At 34.1% G+C, this 22,893-nt stretch overlaps 2 protein-coding genes across 2 annotated transcripts in view; one reads left to right on the top strand and one right to left on the bottom strand.

Moving 5' to 3' along the window:
* Positions 1-22,893, top strand: part of LOC114328009 (uncharacterized) — a 269,631-nt gene that overhangs the window by 8,333 nt on the left and 238,405 nt on the right. The window lies entirely within an intron of this gene.
* Positions 10,006-22,893, bottom strand: part of LOC114329433 (glycoprotein 3-alpha-L-fucosyltransferase A-like) — a 53,581-nt gene continuing 40,693 nt past the window's right edge. Inside the window, exons 5-6 of the mRNA XM_050642005.1 lie at positions 19,917-20,123; positions 10,006-14,084 (exon numbers count right to left, since the gene is read on the bottom strand). Coding sequence (XP_050497962.1) covers positions 13,628-14,084; positions 19,917-20,123 — 664 coding nt within the window. The 3' untranslated portion in view covers positions 10,006-13,627. The remainder of the gene's footprint in view (positions 14,085-19,916; positions 20,124-22,893) is intronic.

Below are 22,893 nucleotides of genomic sequence, written 5' to 3'. Positions count from 1 at the left end.
TTCGTTAAATGATTTAAGTTACTCTGATAATACACGATAGACACAACATATTGAAGTCATCTTTCCCAGTAAAAATATGTTTATTTTGATATTGGTACCCACATAAACATGAGCTCACGAGCGTGTCAGCCGGTCAGGAAAGCGATAAGTTAAAATCTATAACTTTTCAGGAGAGTGATAAACGTCGCTGCTAGTACATGTTTTTTCTTTCTCAGTATTTAATTATTACTTTGGAAAAAACATGCCAAAACTTTCAACAGAAAAGAAAGAAGAGAAATAGAAAACAGGTATGAAGCAGAGAAGTTTTTTCGCTCTCCTGAAAAGTTGTAGATTTTGACTTATGAAGTTTTGGTATTGAACTGTCGATGTATAATCTAAGTCTAAGTGGATTGTGTACTCTGTTCACTGAACACAGTTCCAACTGTCTATTAAATTTAGTAATTTATTTATTTCAAAAGCCCGGATAGCTCAGGCGGTAGCATGTCTGACTTCCACTCAGGTAGGTCGGGGTTCAAAACCCAGCACCGGCGAGAATATCTAGATATTTTTAAAATGTCTATAGGCCCCTGGCCGACTCAGCCTGAATAAAAATGAGTACCTTGGGTAAAACCAGGGGTAATAATAGGTAGTTTAAGCATAGCACTGGCCCTATTACCTTCTTTATATACCGTAGGCCCTAAATATAGCAGACTACCCTGCTATAATCCCAAAACTACATTACCAGTATAAAACGGGAGACTATTATTATTTATTTCTATGTTGATTAGATTTTGAGTATGACTGGAAGTTACTATACAACCAAGCACATGTGGTCATGTTGTTGGCAACTATATCAGTTCATTTCTTCTGATTTACTGTTGATGTTCACACAACCAAACTTATATGGAATCACCATGTATTTCAAAGAAATATTTATTTCTTTTGAAAAAACTTGTTATTGTTGCGAAGAATAAAGGTTTTTTATTGAAAATAAACAAATCGATAAAAGAGAATCAGATAGTACAGCTTGGTAAGGTATAGGTTATTTGCTTGATTTGCAAATTGAACGAAAATAAATAAACTAACTTTTGCGTCCAAAAACGAAAATATGCCTCATGTGGGGTTACAGAACTTACAACAGGGAAAGATTATTGGTCTTGTGGAGCAAGTAATGTTCTCAGATGGACATAGCTGTAGAGCTAGGCGTAACACAGGGTGTTCTGTCCAAAACCTATGCTAGGTAACAGGAACTAGGAAAGCTCAAAAATAAAGTAAGGGAATGTCGCCAAAAAGTAATAACAGCTCGCCACGATCGTTTAATTGTCCAATCAGCTGGAAGACACCCAACCATTTCTTACCTGCAGTTCCAAAGGCAGCTTTTGGAAGCTACAGGTGTAACTGTTTCAGGTGAAACGCTAGGAAGAAGAGTTCGTGCCAAGAAGTATTAAGCAGGAGACAGTTATGGCTTCCTGAGTTATCCAGCCAGCACAAGATTGATCGCCTAAATTGGTGTCTTTACCACCAAAACTGGAACATTGGGAATTGACAAAATGTGCTATTTTCAGAAAAAGTCGGGATTTGTGTAAAATCAGATGACCCACGAAATCGTGTACTTAGAGGTTGAGAAAGACAAGCAAAAATGAAAACTGTCAGATCTGTTAACAAATATACAAGGGGAAGTGTATTGTTCTGAAGAGGAATTGTGATCCGTAAAAAAACTCCTTTAATTTTCATCCAATCATCTTTAACTGCTCACAGGTATGTTGATAGCCTGTAGTTAGTCTCTGGAGAGATGCAACAGGAGAAAATTTAATTTTCATGCATGATAATGAACCTCCACATACCAGTAGAGTGACTAGAGACATCATTGAAGCAGAAGGTATCCCTTGTTTGGAGTGGCCTGCTTGCTCACCCAAGCTTAACCTTATAGGAGTATTTGTGGGATATGCTTAAAAGAAATTTTAGAGCTTTCCGGGATAATCCACAAAACACTGCACGGCTAGTACAAGCTGCTCTTGAAGAATGGAGCAACCTACCACAACAAAATGTTGATAATTTGATTAGGAGCATGCCCACGCAAACTGAAGCTTGCATAAGGACTAGAGGTGATAACACTAACTACCAAAAAAAAAACAAAAAAATAAAAACAATTTAAACATTACTTGTTTTACATTGATATTTTTTATGCTATTGACTATAAAACAACTAGTTTCAATTTGGTTGTTAAATACTTTATTGTTTGACTTCATGTGTTCGTTTTTTAAATTCGCACGAAATAATAAGAAATATCAGATGATTTCATATAAGTTTGGTTGTGTGTATATTGATGTTTTATTGGTCTATATATGCGGTAAGCCAGTAACTTTTTCATATCCTTCATCTTATGATGGAAGTACTTAATTTTTGTTTTAGTCTGGGCTCATTATCGGAGAATAGGCCATTTTTGGGAAAAGTTATTTACCAGCAAATTTTATTGCTGGAATCGAATCTTATGATTGTATATATTAATAATATAGATATGCAAAGTCCGCAGATAGTGTGCTACTTTTTTTATAAACAAAATGGCGACCGAAAATCTTGTTTTTTCAATTTTTGCTCTATAACTCCAAAGATTTTAACTTTAGACCAAAAACACCCAAATAAAAATTCACCGCAATTAAATTCTGCATAGAGACGTGTTTTTTCCGATTTACTGCGACGAAAACTTTCCCCGGAAAAAGCGGGTTTTTTCAACAAAATTTTTAATTTTCAACTAAACTTTTAGATAAGTAGTTGTTAATCAATAATTAAATAACTTGGTAACGTAAAAGCCCTTTCTGTGTATATTATAATTCCAGAAGCCGATGGAAATTGAATGAACAGTTTAGCAACAATTGAAATGTTAATTAAAAATTTACGGTCGCTATAATAACGACAATAATTATGATGTATAAGAATAACTATCATTTTTGCATAAAAAGACACTATACCTATCTAATGTACTTTACAGAATTGAAATTGGACTATTTAAGCGGCCTCAGGAATATTTTAAAATTATAAACAATTTTTTGGCTTGTAAACAAATAGAATATCTCGGGAAATATTAAACTAAATTAAATTGTGAAAACGGTATTCGAAATACAGCGGCAGGACGCTTCTATTAAAAGAAAAAACGTTCAATTATGACGAGCGGTTCCTGAGATACAACCGGTCAAAGTTGACCGAAATTTACGGCAAAGATATAAACAATAGGATCATAATTTTCAAACCATCACCTTTTTATTTTTGTCCTCTTTCTCCACACCAATTTTCATATCTTTAAATCCTCATGACATTTATTATAATAAAAACTATCGATAATACGTGTGAAAATTGCCAAGAATAGCAAAATTTCAATCAAAAATTAGGTTGGAGAAAATGTAACCCTCAAAGTTCAAAATCGGTATACGTTAAAAAAAATGCATTTTCTCGGCTTCCCATGGAGCAATTTCCTTCAATCTTTTTTTGTTCCCCAGTAACTCGAGTAGAGCCATCGAACTAACGCATTATTAAATGTCAAACTTGCTTTTGTTTTGTTATAATAAATTAATATATTTATTATAACACAATATTTTAATTTGTTTAAATAAAAATTGTTTAAATAATTATACAGCTTTCAAATGAGAATATTTATGTTTTTAACTTTAAAAGGTACACTTGTAATAAGTTTATCTAAAAAAAAAGCCTACAACTGGAAAAAATATGTAATTTTCTGTTCTTATAAATAAATTAATCTATTATAACAAAACAAAAGCAAGTTTGACATTTAATAATGCGTTAGTTCGATGGCTCTACTCGAGTTATTAGGGAACAAAAAAAGAATGAAGGAAATTGCTCCATGGGAAGCCGAGAAAATGCATTTTGTTAACGTATACTGATTTTGAACTTTGAGGGTTACATTTTCTCCAACCTAATTTTTGATAGGAATTTTGCTATTTTTGGTAATTTTCACACGTATTATCGATAGATTTTATTATAATAATATATGTTATGAGGATTTTAAAGATATGAAAATTGGTGTGGAGAAAGAGGACAAAAACAAAAAGGTGATGGTTTGAAAATTATGATCCTATTGTTTATATCTTTGCCGTAAATTTCGGTCAACTTTGACCGGTTGTATCTCAGGAACCGCTCGTCATAATTGAACGTTTTTTCTTTTAAAAGAAACGACTTGCCGGTGTCTTTCGAATACCGTTTTAACAATTTAATTTAGTTTAATATTTCCCGAGATATTCTATTTGTTTATAAACCAAAAAATTGTTTATAATTTTAAAATATTCCTGAGGCCGCTTTAATAGTCCAATTTCAATACTGTAAAGTACATTAGATAGGTATAGTGTCTTTTTATGAAAAAATCATAGTTATTCTTATGCATCATAATTATTGTCGGTATTATAACGACCGTAAATTTTTAATTAACATTTCAATTGTTGCAAACTGTTCATTAAATTTCCATCGGCTTCTTGAATTATAATATATACGGAAAGGGCTTTTACGTTACCAAGTTATTTAATTATTGATTAAGAACTACTTATCTAAAAGTTTAGTTGAAAATTAAAAATTTTGTTGGAAAAACCCGCTTTTTCCGGGGAAAGTTTTCGTCGAAGTAAATCGGAAAAAACACGTCTCTATGCAGAATTTAATTGCGGTGAATTTTTATTTGGGTGTTTTTGGTCTAAAGTTAAAATCTTTGAAGTTATAGAGCAAAAATTGAAAAAAACACGATTTTCGGGCGCCATTTTGTTTATAAAAAAAGTAGCACACTATCTGCTGACTTTGCATATCTATATTATTAATACATACAATAATAAGATTCGATTCAAGCAATAAAATTGCTGGTAAATAACTTTTCCTTGTATTTTGCTAATTAGCCCAGAGTATTTCTTTAGGTATAATTTTGTCACCATGATATTCTGAGCATTTTTTCAGACAACCACAATTCACAAGATTTTAATTTCCAATGGTTTTGTCATAGTCCTCACTATAATTCCTTACAACACTCTAAGATGTTCACTCAAGTGCAGTAGTCTATACTACTTAATCTATGACAATTTAGCACATTTTACATTTTGGAAAAAATAGATCTTGCTTTACTCTATATATGCTTTTCTTTCTTTTGAGTGGTGGTTCAACTTCATTTAGATCGCACACCGGTACATTACTTTTATGACTCGTTCGAATGCACTTCTGTTGACGTTTATTTTTAATGTTTCATTTATATTCTTTCTGAGAACCCCAGTCTTTGTTTTCATTATGTTTAGTTTCATTCCGAATTCACAATTTTCTTCTACATATTCTGTTTATCACTCTTTGTAGTGCTTCTTCGTTATCTTCAATATCACTGCATTATCTGCATGCTGACAATATTAATGTATTTACTGTTATTTGTTATTTATGGCATTCTTGATTCACGTGTGTGTGTGTGTGTGTGTGTGTGTGTGTGTGTGTGTGTGTGTGTGTGTGTGTGTGTGTGTGTGTGTGTGTGTGTGTGTGTGTGTGTGTGTGTGTGTGTGTGTGTGTGTGTGTGTGTGTGTGTGTGTGTGTGTGTGTGTGTGTGTGTGTGTGTGTGTGTGTGTGTGTGTGTGTGTGTGTGTGTGTGTGTGTGTGTGTGTGTGTGTGTGTGTGTGTGTGTGTGTGTGTGTGTGTGTGTGTGTGTGTGTGTGTGTGTGTGTGTGTGTGTGTGTGTGTGTGTGTGTGTGTGTGTGTGTGTGTGTGTGTGTGTGTGTGTGTGTGTGTGTGTGTGTGTGTGTGTGTGTGTGTGTGTGTGTGTGTGTGTGTGTGTGTGTGTGTGTGTGTGTGTGTGTGTGTGTGTGTGTGTGTGTGTGTGTGTGTGTGTGTGTGTGTGTGTGTGTGTGTGTGTGTGTGTGTGTGTGTGTGTGTGTGTGTGTGTGTGTGTGTGTGTGTGTGTGTGTGTGTGTGTGTGTGTGTGTGTGTGTGTGTGTGTGTGTGTGTGTGTGTGTGTGTGTGTGTGTGTGTGTGTGTGTGTGTGTGTGTGTGTGTGTGTGTGTGTGTGTGTGTGTGTGTGTGTGTGTGTGTGTGTGTGTGTGTGTGTGTGTGTGTGTGTGTGTGTGTGTGTGTGTGTGTGTGTGTGTGTGTGTGTGTGTGTGTGTGTGTGTGTGTGTGTGTGTGTGTGTGTGTGTGTGTGTGTGTGTGTGTGTGTGTGTGTGTGTGTGTGTGTGTGTGTGTGTGTGTGTGTGTGTGTGTGTGTGTGTGTGTGTGTGTGTGTGTGTGTGTGTGTGTGTGTGTGTGTGTGTGTGTGTGTGTGTGTGTGTGTGTGTGTGTGTGTGTGTGTGTGTGTGTGTGTGTGTGTGTGTGTGTGTGTGTGTGTGTGTGTGTGTGTGTGTGTGTGTGTGTGTGTGTGTGTGTGTGTGTGTGTGTGTGTGTGTGTGTGTGTGTGTGTGTGTGTGTGTGTGTGTGTGTGTGTGTGTGTGTGTGTGTGTGTGTGTGTGTGTGTGTGTGTGTGTGTGTGTGTGTGTGTGTGTGTGTGTGTGTGTGTGTGTGTGTGTGTGTGTGTGTGTGTGTGTGTGTGTGTGTGTGTGTGTGTGTGTGGGTGTGGGTGTGGGTGTGGGTGTGGGTGTGGGTGTGGGTGTGGGTGTGGGTGTGGGTGTGGGTGTGGGTGTGGGTGTGGGTGTGGGTGTGGGTGTGGGTGTGGGTGTGGGTGTGGGTGTGGGTGTGGGTGTGGGTGTGGGTGTGGGTGTGGGTGTGGGTGTGGGTGTGGGTGTGGGTGTGGGTGTGGGTGTGGGTGTGGGTGTGGGTGTGGGTGTGGGTGTGGGTGTGGGTGTGGGTGTGGGTGTGGGTGTGGGTGTGGGTGTGGGTGTGGGTGTGGGTGTGGGTGTGGGTGTGGGTGTGGGTGTGGGTGTGGGTGTGGGTGTGGGTGTGGGTGTGGGTGTGGGTGTGGGTGTGGGTGTGGGTGTGGGTGTGGGTGTGGGTGTGGGTGTGGGTGTGGGTGTGGGTGTGGGTGTGGGTGTGGGTGTGGGTGTGGGTGTGGGTGTGGGTGTGGGTGTGGGTGTGGGTGTGGGTGTGGGTGTGGGTGTGGGTGTGGGTGTGGGTGTGGGTGTGGGTGTGGGTGTGGGTGTGGGTGTGGGTGTGGGTGTGGGTGTGGGTGTGGGTGTGGGTGTGGGTGTGGGTGTGGGTGTGGGTGTGGGTGTGGGTGTGGGTGTGGGTGTGGGTGTGGGTGTGTGTGTGTGTGTGTGTGTGTGTGTGTGTGTGGGTGTGGGTGTGGGTGTGGGTGTGGGTGTGGGTGTGGGTGTGGGTGTGGGTGTGGGTGTGGGTGTGGGTGTGGGTGTGGGTGTGGGTGTGGGTGTGGGTGTGGGTGTGGGTGTGGGTGTGGGTGTGGGTGTGGGTGTGGGTGTGGGTGTGGGTGTGGGTGTGGGTGTGGGTGTGGGTGTGGGTGTGGGTGTGGGTGTGGGTGTGGGTGTGGGTGTGGGTGTGGGTGTGGGTGTGGGTGTGGGTGTGGGTGTGGGTGTGGGTGTGGGTGTGGGTGTGGGTGTGGGTGTGGGTGTGGGTGTGGGTGTGGGTGTGGGTGTGGGTGTGGGTGTGGGTGTGGGTGTGGGTGTGGGTGTGGGTGTGGGTGTGGGTGTGGGTGTGGGTGTGGGTGTGGGTGTGGGTGTGGGTGTGGGTGTGGGTGTGGGTGTGGGTGTGTGTGTGTGTGTGTGTGTGTGGGTGTGGGTGTGGGTGTGGGTGTGGGTGTGGGTGTGGGTGTGGGTGTGGGTGTGGGTGTGGGTGTGGGTGTGTGTGTGTGTGTGGGTGTGGGTGTGGGTGTGTGTGTGTGTGTGTGTGTGTGTGTGCGAGTCCGTTAGCCACAGATTTTTATTTTATTTTTACCTCAATTTATTAGTTTTGTTATATTTATACGTATTTCACTTAAATGATTATATTTGTTTCTTTCAAGTAGTTTGTGAGTAATTTAAATATTTCCATTTTATGACAACTTAGTAGATATTCTATACTAATTGGAAAATGAACTTGTGTTTGTCGTAAATTGTAATATAATTGATTTATATATCTCTCGTTAATTTTGCATTCCAAGAAAATATGGTTTAAATCTCTAATCGAAACATTATCACAAAAACATACTCATGAATTAATTATTCCTAATTTGTGCAGATGTGCCTCATATTTCTCGTGTCGAGTTTTTAATCTGACGATAGTAGAAATATCTTGCTTTGGCAGGTTATATTTAAATATGTATTCAGGTGGCGGAGGAAGTTCTTGATGTAAAGAAAAATATAAATTTTTTGACATGCTTGTAATATTTTTCCATTCTTTTTTCCATATTTTATTTATTCTAACTTTGACGTCATTTATTGCATCTGTCGATAAGATGTGAGTTAGTATCTCACCTTTTTTTATTGCATCTTTGGCCAACTCATCCACTTTCTCATTATCCAGTATACCGGCATGCCCTTTTGCCCATATAAATACTACTTCCACTTTAGACAAAGTATTTTTTATATTACATAAAATTTTTGATTTGTATGAACTAAAATCAGTATTTTCAATTGCATATATTGCAGATCTGGAGTCTGTTATTGTCACAGCTTTTTCAATATTATTCTCTTTGATCCATTCTAGAGCTTTTTCGATGGCTATAATCTCAGCTGTAAAAATACTACTAATACTAGATAATTTGTAATTATTATGTTGATGGGTATTTTGCACATACATAGCACACCCTACTCCTGTTTGATTTTTAGAACCGTCTGTATAAATTACTGTGTAATCCACAAAGTCGCTCAGTATAGATTTTACTAAAATATTATTTAAATGATTTGATTCTGTATATTTAGGAATTATGATTCTGGGTTTTTTTATCAAAGTTTTATACGGAAATTTATAAATTGGTAATAATTTACTCTTGTGTAAATCTGTATAATTCCTGGTTTCAATGAATGCATCTGTTAGTGGTGGTGAATTTTTTATTCTCCAATATTTACTAGTTAAGTTTGCCATGTTTAATAAAGCCAGATTTGTTAAAAGGTCTGACTCAGTGTTTCTTAGCTTTATGCAGTATTTTTGAGCTAAAAATTGTCTACGTAAATTTAATGGGATTTCATTACACTCTGCTAGCATAACGTTTATTGGAGTGGATACCATTGCACTTAAACATATTCTCAAGCATCTGTATTGTATCCGATCTAAAATTTTTAAGTTCGTATTGCTTGCTGATCCATATATCCAACACCCATAGTCCACGACTGACCGAATACAAGCATTGTAGAACAATAAAGCTGTTTTGGGATCTGCACCCCATTTTCTGTTGGTAATACACCTTAGTATATTTATTTTTTTTCACACTTACCTTTGATGTATTGAATATGTTTAGTCCACAGAAGTTTATTATCTAGTACTATCCCTAGATACTTATACTGATTCACCACTGGTATAGTACGCCCACTCGAGGTTACGTTTCCCGGTGCGCGCAACCTATGCCTGGTGAAAAACATAATATTGGATTTTTCTGTGGACATTGTCATATTATTTTCATTTGTCCATTGTATAATAATTTCAACTATATGCCTCAATGATCGTAGACAGTCGTCGTAGGTTTTTTGGGTGGAGTATATACAGATATCATCTGCATATTGTAAACATTTAATATTTTCGTCAAACAAACTATGAATACTAGCAGAATATAATTTGAATAATGTTGGACTTAATACTGAACCTAATTCTTGTTGAACTTAATTCTTGATTCACGCTCATTTAATTACTACATAAACCATTATTTTATTCTGATACTAATCTATGATCTGCCTTTGCAGATGCAGCTAACACAATTGTTGTTTACTTTTTGATTTTATTTTGTGATGGTCATCACAAAAGGTTGATAATTTACTAGTGGTAAATATATAGTTTATTAGATACTGTTATTTTAAATGTGATGCAGCATCTAACATCCTAACATCCAAAGCAACTTGCTGTTTACTCTAATCTACCATCCCATAAATAGAAAGGTTACAAAATATAAACAATAGGCACACACACATACAATCGTTATACAACTAATACATTGTGAAATGTTTATTTTAAGTTTTGTATTTAAATTACAGTTTTTTTTGTAATATGGTACATAACAATAGATCTAACTAGCAAAGGTCATAATTTTATTATGTCACAGGTATAGTTCATCTTCTTTACTACCTCATTCTAGTGTTATCAATAATACCAATGTTACCAGTGTTACCAATTTGCAGAAAACAGCTTCTTAATTTTAAATTCTTTAATATTCACAAATACTAAAAAGAAAATACTCCATGTTTTATGGCAAAATTGAAAATTATGCAGGATTTTTAAAATGTTTTGGCAGGAATATAATATATTCCTTAAATACATTTTAGCAATTCTGAATAAGAAATTCCTGCATCATTTTTAAAGATCCCAAGTGGAGTCACTGAAGGTGGATATGAGCTATTACCTCCGATTTCGTTCAACCTCCATCGACTTGCATGAAAATTGATGAGTGGTTAGAGGATTTCTCAAGAAACAAAGGTGACATGGTGCCAACTTGCGCTGTTACCCTGGGGGTGGATGCCACTCCTTCTCGGGGTGAAAATTATTTTATTAAAAATAACCCCATAATTAGATAGGGGGACAAATTCTAAGCAAAATCTGTTATATAAAGTTATTAAAATAAATCAAAACTTTTTGAGTTATTAAAGATCAAAAATTTTAATTTTTCGTAAGAAAAATGCATGTTTTTAACCGATTTTTCATAGATAACTCAAAAACTATAAGTTTTTACAGAGAAGTTATTATTACCAAAATTGAAGCTAATAAGAAATTAAATAAACTTCTTACTAAAAAAACCTTTTAATATTGACTAAAAGTGAGTTATAGGTAATTGAATGCATATTTTTCTAAGCGAGTACCAAAATCTAAGTATTCAAGCTTAAATTACGGGAAAATGATGCCTTTTATAACATAAACTTAACATTTGTGAAAGTACTTAGAAATATCTATCAAATGAGATACCGAACAAGTTAATAGCATTAAAATTTATGCTCCAAAAATTGTTCAAACTTTATCTTTTAAAAATTTTTCCAAAAAATGTTATCGTTTTTTTATAATAACTCCGTTAATTTATTAATTTTTAAGATATCAGGTTCACCTAAAAACGGTTTGAAAGGTAATTCCAAATGCTATTAAAACGCGGTGAATTTAATCTTTTAAACCGCTTACTTTTTTAAAAATCAAAGATTAAATGGCCACGGTTACATGGTTCTCGCAGCAAAATTTAAACTTTAAACGTTTCTATCTCGGTTATTTTTCACCCTACAGAAATGGTAAAAAGGTATAATATTTGATATAGAAAAAACTAAAATTTGGTTATTGACCATTTTTTACGTATATTGAGTATTTTTATAGTTATTATCAAAAAAAAAATGAAAATGTCGATAATTTTAAAAATTCTGATTTTTTTAAAATATATCTTTTTTTCAAAAATACGCATTCTAAGCCGGTGAAAATTGTTAAAATCATTACTTATGCTAATACAAAGAAATTTTTGTAAGGATTACTATAAATTTTAATTTTTGTTGAAATGGCGTATGTTTTATTTTTCACTTTTTCCTAAAAAAAATCGAAAGGGTTCTCTTAGTTTCATCATAACTTGCTTAATTTTGATGCTATTAACTTCTTCTGGAGCTCATGTGGTAGGTATTCTAAAGTAGTTTGATAAGTGTTTAGAAAGTATATTTTATAAAATGTATCGTTTTCCCGTTATTTAAGCTTGAATACTTAGATTTGAGTACACATCGAAAAAAATATACATTCAATTACCCATAACTCACTTTGAATTAACATTAGTTTAGTACTTTGAGTGAATAGTGTATTCAATTGTTTATTGTCTTCAATTTTGGTAAGAATAACTTTTTTGTAAAAGCTAATAGTTTTTGAGTTATACATGAAAAACAGCTTTGAAACATGCATTTTTTTACGAAAAAATAAAATCTTTGATCTTTCATAACTCAAAAAGTATTGATTTATGTTAATAACTTAATTAACAAATTTTGCTTAGAATTTGTCCCTCTATCGATTTATGGTATTATTTTTAATAAAATAATTATCACCCCAGAAAAGCGATGGTATCCACCCCCAGGGTAAAAGCGCAAGTTGGCATCATGTCACCTTTGTTCCTTGAGGTATCCTCTAACTACTCACCAATTTTCATGAATATCGATGGAGGTTCAACGAAATCGGAGGTGAAAACCTTCAGTGACTGCACTAAATGTAGTAAAAGACTTTTGAATAGTCAGTATTTTTGAATTTACCTAAAACTCGTTAGTTTTTTTTTACATTGTAGTTCAATGTGGAAAATAGTGATTTGGGTAGGTCCACATTCTTTATCATTATTTCGCTACTGCGCGTGAAAAAGGAGATAAGTCAAAAAAGTATATCTGAGTAAATTGAAATTAAAAATTGGAGGGAAAATTTCGTATCTAGTAAAGGCATTTGTAAATATATGTTCTGATACCTTAATTTTGCGAGAGATTGTAGAAACATTGAACAAATTGTAAAGTCAATAGAGAATTAAAAAAAAGTTACGGCATCAAGACTTTTGATTGACTTAACCCTTTTACCCAATGAGCTGTTTGACTTATACCTTTTTTCACAGACTTAACCCTTTTTGCACAAAAACTTTGTTGACTTATATCTTTTTTCACAGACTTTTGAATGACTAGGACAATAAAAATAAAAGGACATAAAAGTTTGCAGTATAAAGGATTTATTTCCTAAAAACATTATAAACTAGGTACTAATCTTCCTCCTCAGAAGATAACATCTCGATGATAACATCTTTAAGCACTTACAATACCTATAATTCACTGCCGGCACGTGCTCTTATGTGATAAGGGGAGGGTAGGTTAGGAGACTGACCGATTTGCGCCTTTATGCGCTTGCGCTAGGTTTAAGAATATGGTACAACAAAATCAAAATAGTGAAAAATGAGTTAAGTCATGTAAACAACTTACAGTACTTTAAATGAAAAACGAGATATGTCGAGTTAACTCGTTTTTCACTATTCGTGTGTATCAGTATATTATTGTGAACAAGGAGTCACGTAGACATAACTCCCTTTTCACGATGTTAAATTGAATTTGATGTGACTGAACATGTGATGCCATACACAAAACATGGTAGATATTGTTTATGTTAACTTATCCCTTTCTGCACATTAAAAGTCCCTGTTGTTTAGATTCGAAATTTCACTTAACCCCGTTTTTGATAAATTATGACTTAACTCCTTTTTCACGCGCAGTAGCGATTTTATGAGATCATCATAAATTTTTGTTTTTTTACGTTGCTTTTAATGCAATGCCTGGCGTATTCTATACCACAGGAAAATAATAATATTGTTATTCAAAATGTACATCTGTTCAGTGTCAAATTATGATTTCCTGAAAAGTTGGGTGTTTTAGCTTGGATAAAAGAAATTTTTGATATTCCAGTATTTTTTCAAGTCTTCGTTCCATTAAGCTTTTGTTGTAATTCGACGACTGATATATTCCACAGTGGTAGAATAATTTGCTTTCAAAATCCCGATGGTAGTTCAATACTTCAAAATTTTTCCATTAATAATATTCTAGATATTATTCTCTGTGGGAATTAAAAGGGAAAAACATAAAATTTATGCGTTCCAAGCAGGATAACAGACATTTTTGGCGTTCCAGTCTTTTTGTAAGTCTTCATAAATTTTTTGCTTCTTATCGTTGTAATTCAATGCCTGGCATACTCGGCAGTAGTGGAAGATATTGCTTTGGAAATAACCGTGTTCATTCAAAACTTCGAAATGTGATTTCCATTGATAATATTCTAGATATTCGTTTGTGTCGTTGAGACGCAGTATGAAACGTGCTAGGGAAGCTGGATTCGCGAAGTCGTCAACATTTATGTAGGAATTCGGTGGTAGAACTTTTTTGTAGCTGGAGACACTAGCGCCCATGACTATCGGTATGGAATTTTTATGGAACGCATTCCACCACACTTTTTCTGTGATATACTCATCGCAGTTTGAGTTTTCGAAGGCTAAATAGAACAGATATTTGTCTAAAAGTGGACAGTCTTTGTTGTAATGACCGGGACACCTAAAAATAAAAATATTAATGAGTGAATGTTTATGTTGGGATAACTGTAAACCATAGAAATTATCAAATATAATAGCTATTTGTATAACAAGGGAGGAAAGTGCTACTTTTCCTCCCGAGAATGAAGTTTACTGCCCGACGCGTAGCGGAAGGCAGTAATCATTCAAGGGAGGAAAAGGCACTTTACTCCCATGTTATACATATGGTTTTTCCACCTTCCTCAAATTAATAACAAGTCATTTTTCATTGTTACTTAATTTATTTATGTAACTAACCAACAAAATTTATTAAAACTAAAACTAACAAGTAGGTACAAGACAACTGTCAACTGTCAAATATAAGTCAAATTATTAATGTAAACATTGTTAAATCAAAATAACAATTAACTGTTTTTTACCATTCTGCAAAATACAGAGTGTTTTATAAATAAACGTTAAAATGTATAGATACTTACGTAATAGAAAATAGATATTGTACAGGGCGTCAATAAGTTATATTTCATGAATGAAATACCATGACGTCACTTTTACTTTTCCTCCCTAGGGAGGAAAATATTTTTCCTCCCTAGGGAGGAAAAGTAAAAGTGACGTCATGGTATTTCATTCATGAAATGTAACTTATTGACGCCCTGTACAATATCTATTTTCTATTACGTAAGTTTCTATACATTTTAACGTTTCTTTATAAAACACTCTGTATTTTGCAGAATGGTAAAAAACAGTAAATTGTTATTTTGATTTAACAATGTTTACATTATTAATTTGACTTATATTTGACAGTTGACAGTTATATTGTACGTACTTGTTAGTTTTAGTTCTAATAAATTTTGTTGGTTAGTTACATAAATAAATTAAGTAAAAATGAAAAAATGACTTGTTATTTGAGGAAGGTGGAAAAACCATATGTATAACATGGGAGTAAAGTGCCTTTTCCTCCCTTGAATGATTACTGCCCTCCGCTACGCGTCGGGCAGTAAACTTCATTCTCGGGAGGAAAAGTAGCACTTTCCTCCCTTGTTATACAAATAGCTATTTCGTGACATTCTTTGATATAGGTATCTAACAAGTGCTTTTATAAATTTGGTAAAAATAGTATGTAATAAACAAAATATTAAAAAGAATAAACGTCATTTTTTACTTATAAACAATGTAAGATCACTATTTGATTTTAAATACTAAAGGTGAAAACAGCTAAATTAATATGACATAGACAGCTAAGTTATGAGATTTCGTTGATCTACCCAAGACGGACGCCTATGACCGATACTAGAGATTCACAATTGATAAAATATTCATCTCTGGAAGAGAAATAAACGTACCAGTTTTCGTTTTTCTAAATAGTTTTTTTTTATTTTTTTTTATTCAAAAACCGAAAAAAATTTCAAATCGAGTTTACTAGAACACGGCGTATCCTACCGACTTAAAGCAAGAGTACCTTTTAGTACAAGAATACCCCATAGTTTAATAATCCAGTGTCAAAAATGCTTAAAAGTTAGACACAGAAAAGTTATGGGATAAAATATCCGTTTCCCTACCCTAAACGGACGCCTATGATTGGTACTAAAAATTGACAAATGATGGAATCGATTTATCTCTGGAAGATAAATAGGTGTACAGTTTTCGTTTTTCTCAATAGAAGTGTTCTGGATTCCGGAGCTATTAAAAAAAACTAATTAGAATACACCATCTTTAAAGAGCTCTAGCTTTCTTGGGAAGCATTTTCGGACGAGGTGAATTTTGAGTTAAATTTTCTTAAAATTATCTGAGGAATCTCCGGGCTTCGATTGTCAGAAGAGTTTCTGGACACCCTGTATAATAGGTACAATCCCTACTATAACCAATTAATTGTAAAATTATTGATTTTCTTCCTATTACTTTTATTACGTTTACTTATACAAATTATTAGATACAAATATGATCTAATCGCTTAAAATAAATATGTTACAGTTTGGTATTAGATTTGAAAGGTGTGTAAAAATCAGAGACATTACTCAGGAAAATAATATTTAATACCGTACGATTCTTTTAAGGATATAAAAATTAATTTTTATGTATTAAATATCTTTGCGGTTATCCTGCCACGTTGTAAACGGTTTTAGATTAGTGTTTTTTAAGCATACCTGACATGGCATGACTCAGAAAATTGTGGTGATATGAATATGTTTGTATAAAAACCTGCAATAATTTTACTGACTAAAAATTTTATTTTTATATACGAAATAACTAGACAACCATCCTGCCTCTTTGTAAATAGCTTTATATTAACATTCTTGAGATATGTCCAAAACGGCATGACTCAGAAATTCGTGTAACTTAACACGAATTTCCTTACACATTTTTTAACTATGTTTAGTAAAAAAGGTGTAACTAAACATCCTGCCATTTTGAATAATGTCTACTTAAATTATTTATTTTATAATAAAATTTATTTTATGACTCAGAAAACCACGGAACCAGGGTGAAAATTTTCCACAGAATTTTCCAAGAGTGCAGTTAAACATTAGGAGACGTCATGCCAACATTTTTTTTCGATCATTTTCAAATAATTATGTTTAATTTATTAAGTTGGCAGGACTCAGAAAATTATGAAAATTTCATTATTTTCATTACATGTTCGTATATCCATATACTCCCTTAGTCCTTTTGCAACCCTCCTGCCCAAAAAATTTTCTTCATAGAATTGATAGTATCCTGTCATTCTATGGATATGGCAGGACTCAGAAATTCATCGCAACTCCCCAATTTTTTCCTCATGGAAAATCTAATTTTCACAGTAAAGTGTCACAGGAAACCCGTGGATTTTTCCATAAATTGTAAGTACCTTTTCTAACCTTCCAGTATTGCAAAGGGCAGGACTTAGAAAATCGTGGTTGAAGTTCTGTTAATATCTCCCGGTTTATAAGAAGAAGAAGTTCTCAAAACAATAATACGATGAAGTTTAACCATTTGAAGCAACAGCGTATGAAAGATGCTCGTGATTATTATCATTAGTCCTGCTTTGGCCATATCCTTTCAAAGTTGAATGAGTTCATATGTTCAAGTTCAGTTCTTCTATATAAAAGCAAGGCGACATTTTGGAGAAAACCAGTATCACTGCCAATATAGGCGATAATTGGGGTTGGGCCACACCACGGTTATTAGACTTTATTACGGTTGTCTTGTCCGACGGTGGTGGGGAGACCTATATTTTTGACTTTACGTCACAAGAGTTTACATTCCCATATTTTTAAATGATTTTCGATCATTGAATGTGTGTTATTGTGTAGATATGTGTATTATTTGTGTTATTATGAAATAATTAGACAAATAGTACACATTTTATCTTATACCGGGTGGTGAATCGTAAAAAGGGCCATAGGAAACTCAATGTAAAATTCTGAATTGTGTAATTCCTGATTCCCTAATTATTTTACATCAAAAGTCATGAGGGAATACTTATACAGAATTAAAATCTGTATTAAAATCAAAAGTTAAAATTGTTCTACGATTTAAATGCATTCCAAAATTTTGAAAAATATGATACATTTGCCACAATAGGTATGCGTGTAAAAGTAAGGCCACATGTTACTATTTAACTGACAGTGCTCACACCATTGACTGAATAAAAAAAACTTTATTATTAATCCTTTCTCCGCAACTGAGGGTATCTTATCAACTGTATTGTTTTTAAACAATAGATGATAAAATAAAAATATTGACAGTTCAAAAATGTGAACATTAGTGCATTGTGTGTGGTCTAAGTTTGGGCTGAAAACTAAAATGTATTACATTTTTACAAAATTTTGGAATATGTTTAATTACGTAGACCAATTTTAACAGTTATTTCCAATACAGATTTCAATCCTTTACAAATAGTTTCTAATGTCTTTTGATGTACAATAATTATTAGGGAAGCTGGAACTCAACAGTTCAGAATTTTACATTGAGTTAATGCAAAATTTTGACGCATGTCAAAATTCTCAATGTGTTTTAATTGTATTCATTTTTTTCGAATCCTGAGAAAACTAATAAATATTTTTGAAAAATTTAAACTCAGAATGAAAGACTACATTATTACCGAGGGCTGAAAGTCCCTGAAAACTTCTATAATGTTTATTTTAATAAGTTACAGGGCTGAAAATAAAAGAGAAGTGTGATATTTAATTTCAAATATTTCATTCAATAGAATCTGCTTGTTTATTCTAAGGGGCTTTCCGCCCTCGGTAATAATGTAATCTTGCATCCTGCGTTTAAATTTTTCTAAAATACTTGGTTTTCTGAGGATTCTAAAAAAATCATATTACGATTCAAATGACAGTAAACTCTCGTGACGTAATCTCACCCTTAATGTTCATTGGTTGGTCGATTTAGGCAACCGTAGTAATGTCTAAGAACCGTGGGGCCACACAAATCCGCACCGCGTCCGAGCCAGCATGGCCATTGGCCAGCCATTCTGGCTCGGACGCGGTGCGGATACGTGTGGCCCATCCTTTAGACTGATCTTTATATATAGAGTGTCCCAAAAGTAGTGGAACGGTCGAATATTTCGCGAACTAAACATCGGATCGAAAAACTGAAAAACACGTGTTCAATCATTTTCAAAAATCTATCCAATGACACCAAACACCAATCCCCACTACACCCCCTGGAGGTGGGGTGGGGGGTAACTTTAAAATCTTAAGTGGAAACCCCCAGTTTTTCTTGCAGATTTTAATTTATTACATAAAAGTAAGCAACTTTTATTTAAGACGTTTTTTCGAACTGTGGATAGATGGCGCTATAATTGGGAAAAACGATTTATCCTGATACCATAGGTAAATTATAGAAACGGTCTAATATCTCACGAAATACACTTCCAAATGAGAAACCAAAAAACAGATTTTTAATCTTTTTTGAAAACCTATCGAATAACAACAAATATGACCCTCCAACCCACCCCCTGGATGTGGGGTGGGGGTAACTTTAAAATCTTAAATAGCAACCCCCACTTTTTATTGCTGATTCGGATTCGTCATAAAAAATTAAGCAACATTTATTCGAAACATTTTTTAAAATTTCTGATAGATGGCGCTAATAAATCGAATTTTTCCAATTAAGGCGCCATCTATTAACAATTCTAAAAAATGTTTCGAATAAATGTTACTTAATTTTTCATGACGGATCCGAATCTGTAATAAAAAGTGGGGGTTGCTATTTAAGATTTTAAAGTTATCCCCCACCCCACATTCAGGGGGTGGGTTGGAGGGTCATGTTTGGTGTTATTCGATAGGTTTTCGAAAAAGATTAAAAATCTGTTTTTTAGTTTCTCATTTGGAAGTGTATTTCGTGAGATATTAGACCGTTTCTATAATTTACCTATGGTATCAGGATAAATGGTTTTTCCCAATTATAGCGCCATCTACCCACAGTTCGAAAAAATGTCTTAAATAAAAGTTGCTTACTTTTATGTAACAAATCAAAATCTGCAAGAAAAACTGGGGGTTTCCATTTGAGATTTTAAAGTTACCCCCCACCCCACCTCCAGGGGGTGTAGTGGGGGTTGGTGTTTGGTTTCATTGGATAGACTTTTGAAAATGATTGAACCCGTATTCTTCAGTTTTTCGATCCGATGTTTAGTTCGCGAAATATTCGACCGTTCCACTACTTTTGGGACACCCTGTATATGACGGTGCGTGCAAGTCTGTAAATTAACCTTAAACAAAGACTTGTCGACCACTGAGAGCTCTAAAGAGAATGAAATACTCTTCTATTGTAAACTAAAGATGTATGTACTAATTTTGCCAAAAATCTTCAATATTCTTTTGATATTATCACTTTAAGCTTCCCTTTATGTAAAATGATCCCAAAAACTTACTTTAAGGTACCGCATTTTCCGTATTTGTCAACTTTAATATGTTTTTCTAACTCCTTTACATAATCCCATCGTTTATTCTTTCCACCACAATTTGAGCCCATTATCGCAACCAAAACATTCCTTTGTTTTTCCAATTTTATTTCTACAGGTTGAGGTGTCTTCCTTAGAATGGTCCTTCCATAAGGAACGGGAATGTCAGAATCCATTCTAAAATTAATTAAAGATTTAAAATTAATTCATAAAAAGAAATATTTGATTAAGTTTTTATGGGGGTAGGTAGGCGCAAAATCTTGGTCCAATGCTATTTAAAGGCATTTTTTTTTCGAATCCTGAGAGAACTAATAAGTATTTTTGAACAATTTAAACGCAGAATGAAATATTATATTAATACCGAGGGCCGAAAGTGTCTTGAAAACTTCTGTGTTTATTTTAATAAGTTACAGATATGAAAAAAAGAGAGAAAATTTAGTGGAATTTTTGATTTCAAATATTTCTTTCGAAAGAAACTTTTTGTTTATTCTAAGTGACTTTCGGCCGTCGGTAATAATGTAATATTTCATTCTGCGTTTAAATTTTTGAAAAATACTTAGGTATTAGTTTTCCCGGGATTCGAAAAAACTGAATGCATTTAAATAGCAAAAACTTTGCGGTTACTCCTTAAATAAAATTAATACATCTGAAATTTCTACTTTTTTTCCACTATTTCTGTATACAATTTTGATCATTACTCAGTCACTACAAATATCAGAGAACTTTATAACTATCTATGGTTATCTAATTATTATTATGCTCATTAACCCTTAAACGCCCAAGGGTGGGTAAAAAATGTCCACCGAATGCGTATTCTCTTGTAACATATTTATTACTTGTTTAAAAATTTTCCAAAAATTATTTATTGTTAAAAAGACAGCCTTTTATCGAATGTTAAATTGGTTCTACAGATATTTTTGAAAATAAAAGTAATATCTTGAGTTAAATATGGGTGGGCATAAAAGTACACACTTGGTAAAACTTGTTACTAAAGGTTTCTATTTAATTTCTCGTTGGTAGGAACATAATCCACATACGTATCGACGTTTAATTACATAATCCACATAATTATCCGCCAATGAAGAGGCTGAAAGGAAGAATGTGGAGAAAATCGACAAATCTGAATTACTGGCTTTTACTGGTATTTTAATTTTGGTGTACATTGTAATTTTGTTGTAAGGTTTGTAAATTGTTTATATTAATATTTTAGAAGATGCTGTGTTCATTAAGCATAAGATTCTTAAGTTTAATCCATTTCCAACAACTCTCAATAAATATATTAGCTATTTTCAGGGTGGACATTTTTTACCCACCCTTGGGCGTACATGGAACCTAAAAAAGGTTGGGCGTTTAAGGGTTAATATCCCAAAAATAAAGTTTAACCTGCTTTACTTTTTATTTCTAAGTAAATACAAATGGTTATTTGCTTATCATATTTATTTCTTAAGCTACAGATAATTCCCAATACTTTTGTAGACCATATAAAATAAGTTCGACATCGTATTCAGAATTTTCTATGTCTACATACATATTAATTTATGATCTCTATGGTTTCATATATTAGGTTTGTTCCAACACAACACTGGCGAAGCGTCCATGTAACCACTGTTACCATTGGTAACAGTTAAAAATCTTGCAAATAAATATTTTATGACTACTATGAAATAATTCCATTTATATTTTTTACCAATAGAATTATTTGTTAATACGTAGTACCTACCTAATTCAGTAAATAGCCAACTAGACGCACGAAAATATTGGCGAGATTACATGTGAATACATTAAATTTGAATCCGTTGCACGTTATTATACTCCGTTACCACTTCTAGTTCTGGTAACGAAAGATGATTCTCGCTATCGGTCGAGACTGAAAATTTTTAAGGAATGACGGCTCCAGAGACGGCTCGGGCACGCTGTGTATATCAGTATTGTCACCATTTTACAATATGGTAACGTTAGTTTAGTAGCTATTCGTGCATTTGAACATGGAAGAATGTTGCTGCGTAATCGATCAACTACTTGAAAAGTCATTATCCTTGTATATTTTTTTTATATATAATTTTGAAAAAAAAAAAATGAAATTATTGAAAATAGAAGATTTAAAATATAAACACTAGTTTTCAAAATATGTTCTGTTCCCTACTTGTTAATTTTTGACGTCAATTTTATTGTAGAATAATCTGTTTAGTTTGTTTATTATTTATTGTTATACCTATTACATGCATATAATACATGTATACATAATTACATGCATATAATTTGGGAATAGTGATTTGTTTAATTTTATCTCACATGATTGAAAACAAAAACTTTTATTTGGGAGGTTCAAAATAGTTGTTATCTACTTTATGGCATATTATGTATAAGTTTTTAGTTTGTGAAAACTGTCATTATAGATAGCAGTGCGTGAAGGGTTTAAAGTGTGCGTGAAGTAACAATGTATTTTAAATGGGATTTACTTTTTCGCACACTTTCAATGGGTTTTTTGGCACACTTTCATATATAATCAAGTATCCTTAACTTTCGCGTTGTCATATTTATGACAATATGAGCAATGGCTTATAATAGGGTGGCCGAACGTCCCGAAAAAACGGGATTTTCCCGTTTTTTAACGATCTGTCCCGGTGTCCCGAAAAGGTCTCTCGGGACGCCTAAAGCCTCGTATTTTTTCTTCAATTTCAATTGTTTCTTCAATTTCTGCATTTGTTTTCATTATTATTTCTCCCTCTCTTATTACATTGTGGTCCACTATTGTTCTCATTATTGTTCGTTCAAATTTCGGAATGCTATGTTCCTCTTTCTTATTAATCGTCGTTGTTTCCATCCCATATGTATCAACAGGTCTTATTAAGGTATTATATTGGTTCATATTATACTTGTCTTGTTTAACAGATTTCTAATCATTCCATATGTTTTTCTGCCTTTCAGAATTCTTTCTTCTGTTCTC

Source organism: Diabrotica virgifera, chromosome 1 (genome assembly GCF_917563875.1).
Source record: "Diabrotica virgifera virgifera chromosome 1, PGI_DIABVI_V3a".
NCBI lineage: Eukaryota > Metazoa > Arthropoda > Insecta > Coleoptera > Chrysomelidae > Diabrotica > Diabrotica virgifera.
This window is presented reverse-complemented; position numbering and strand designations above follow the sequence as displayed.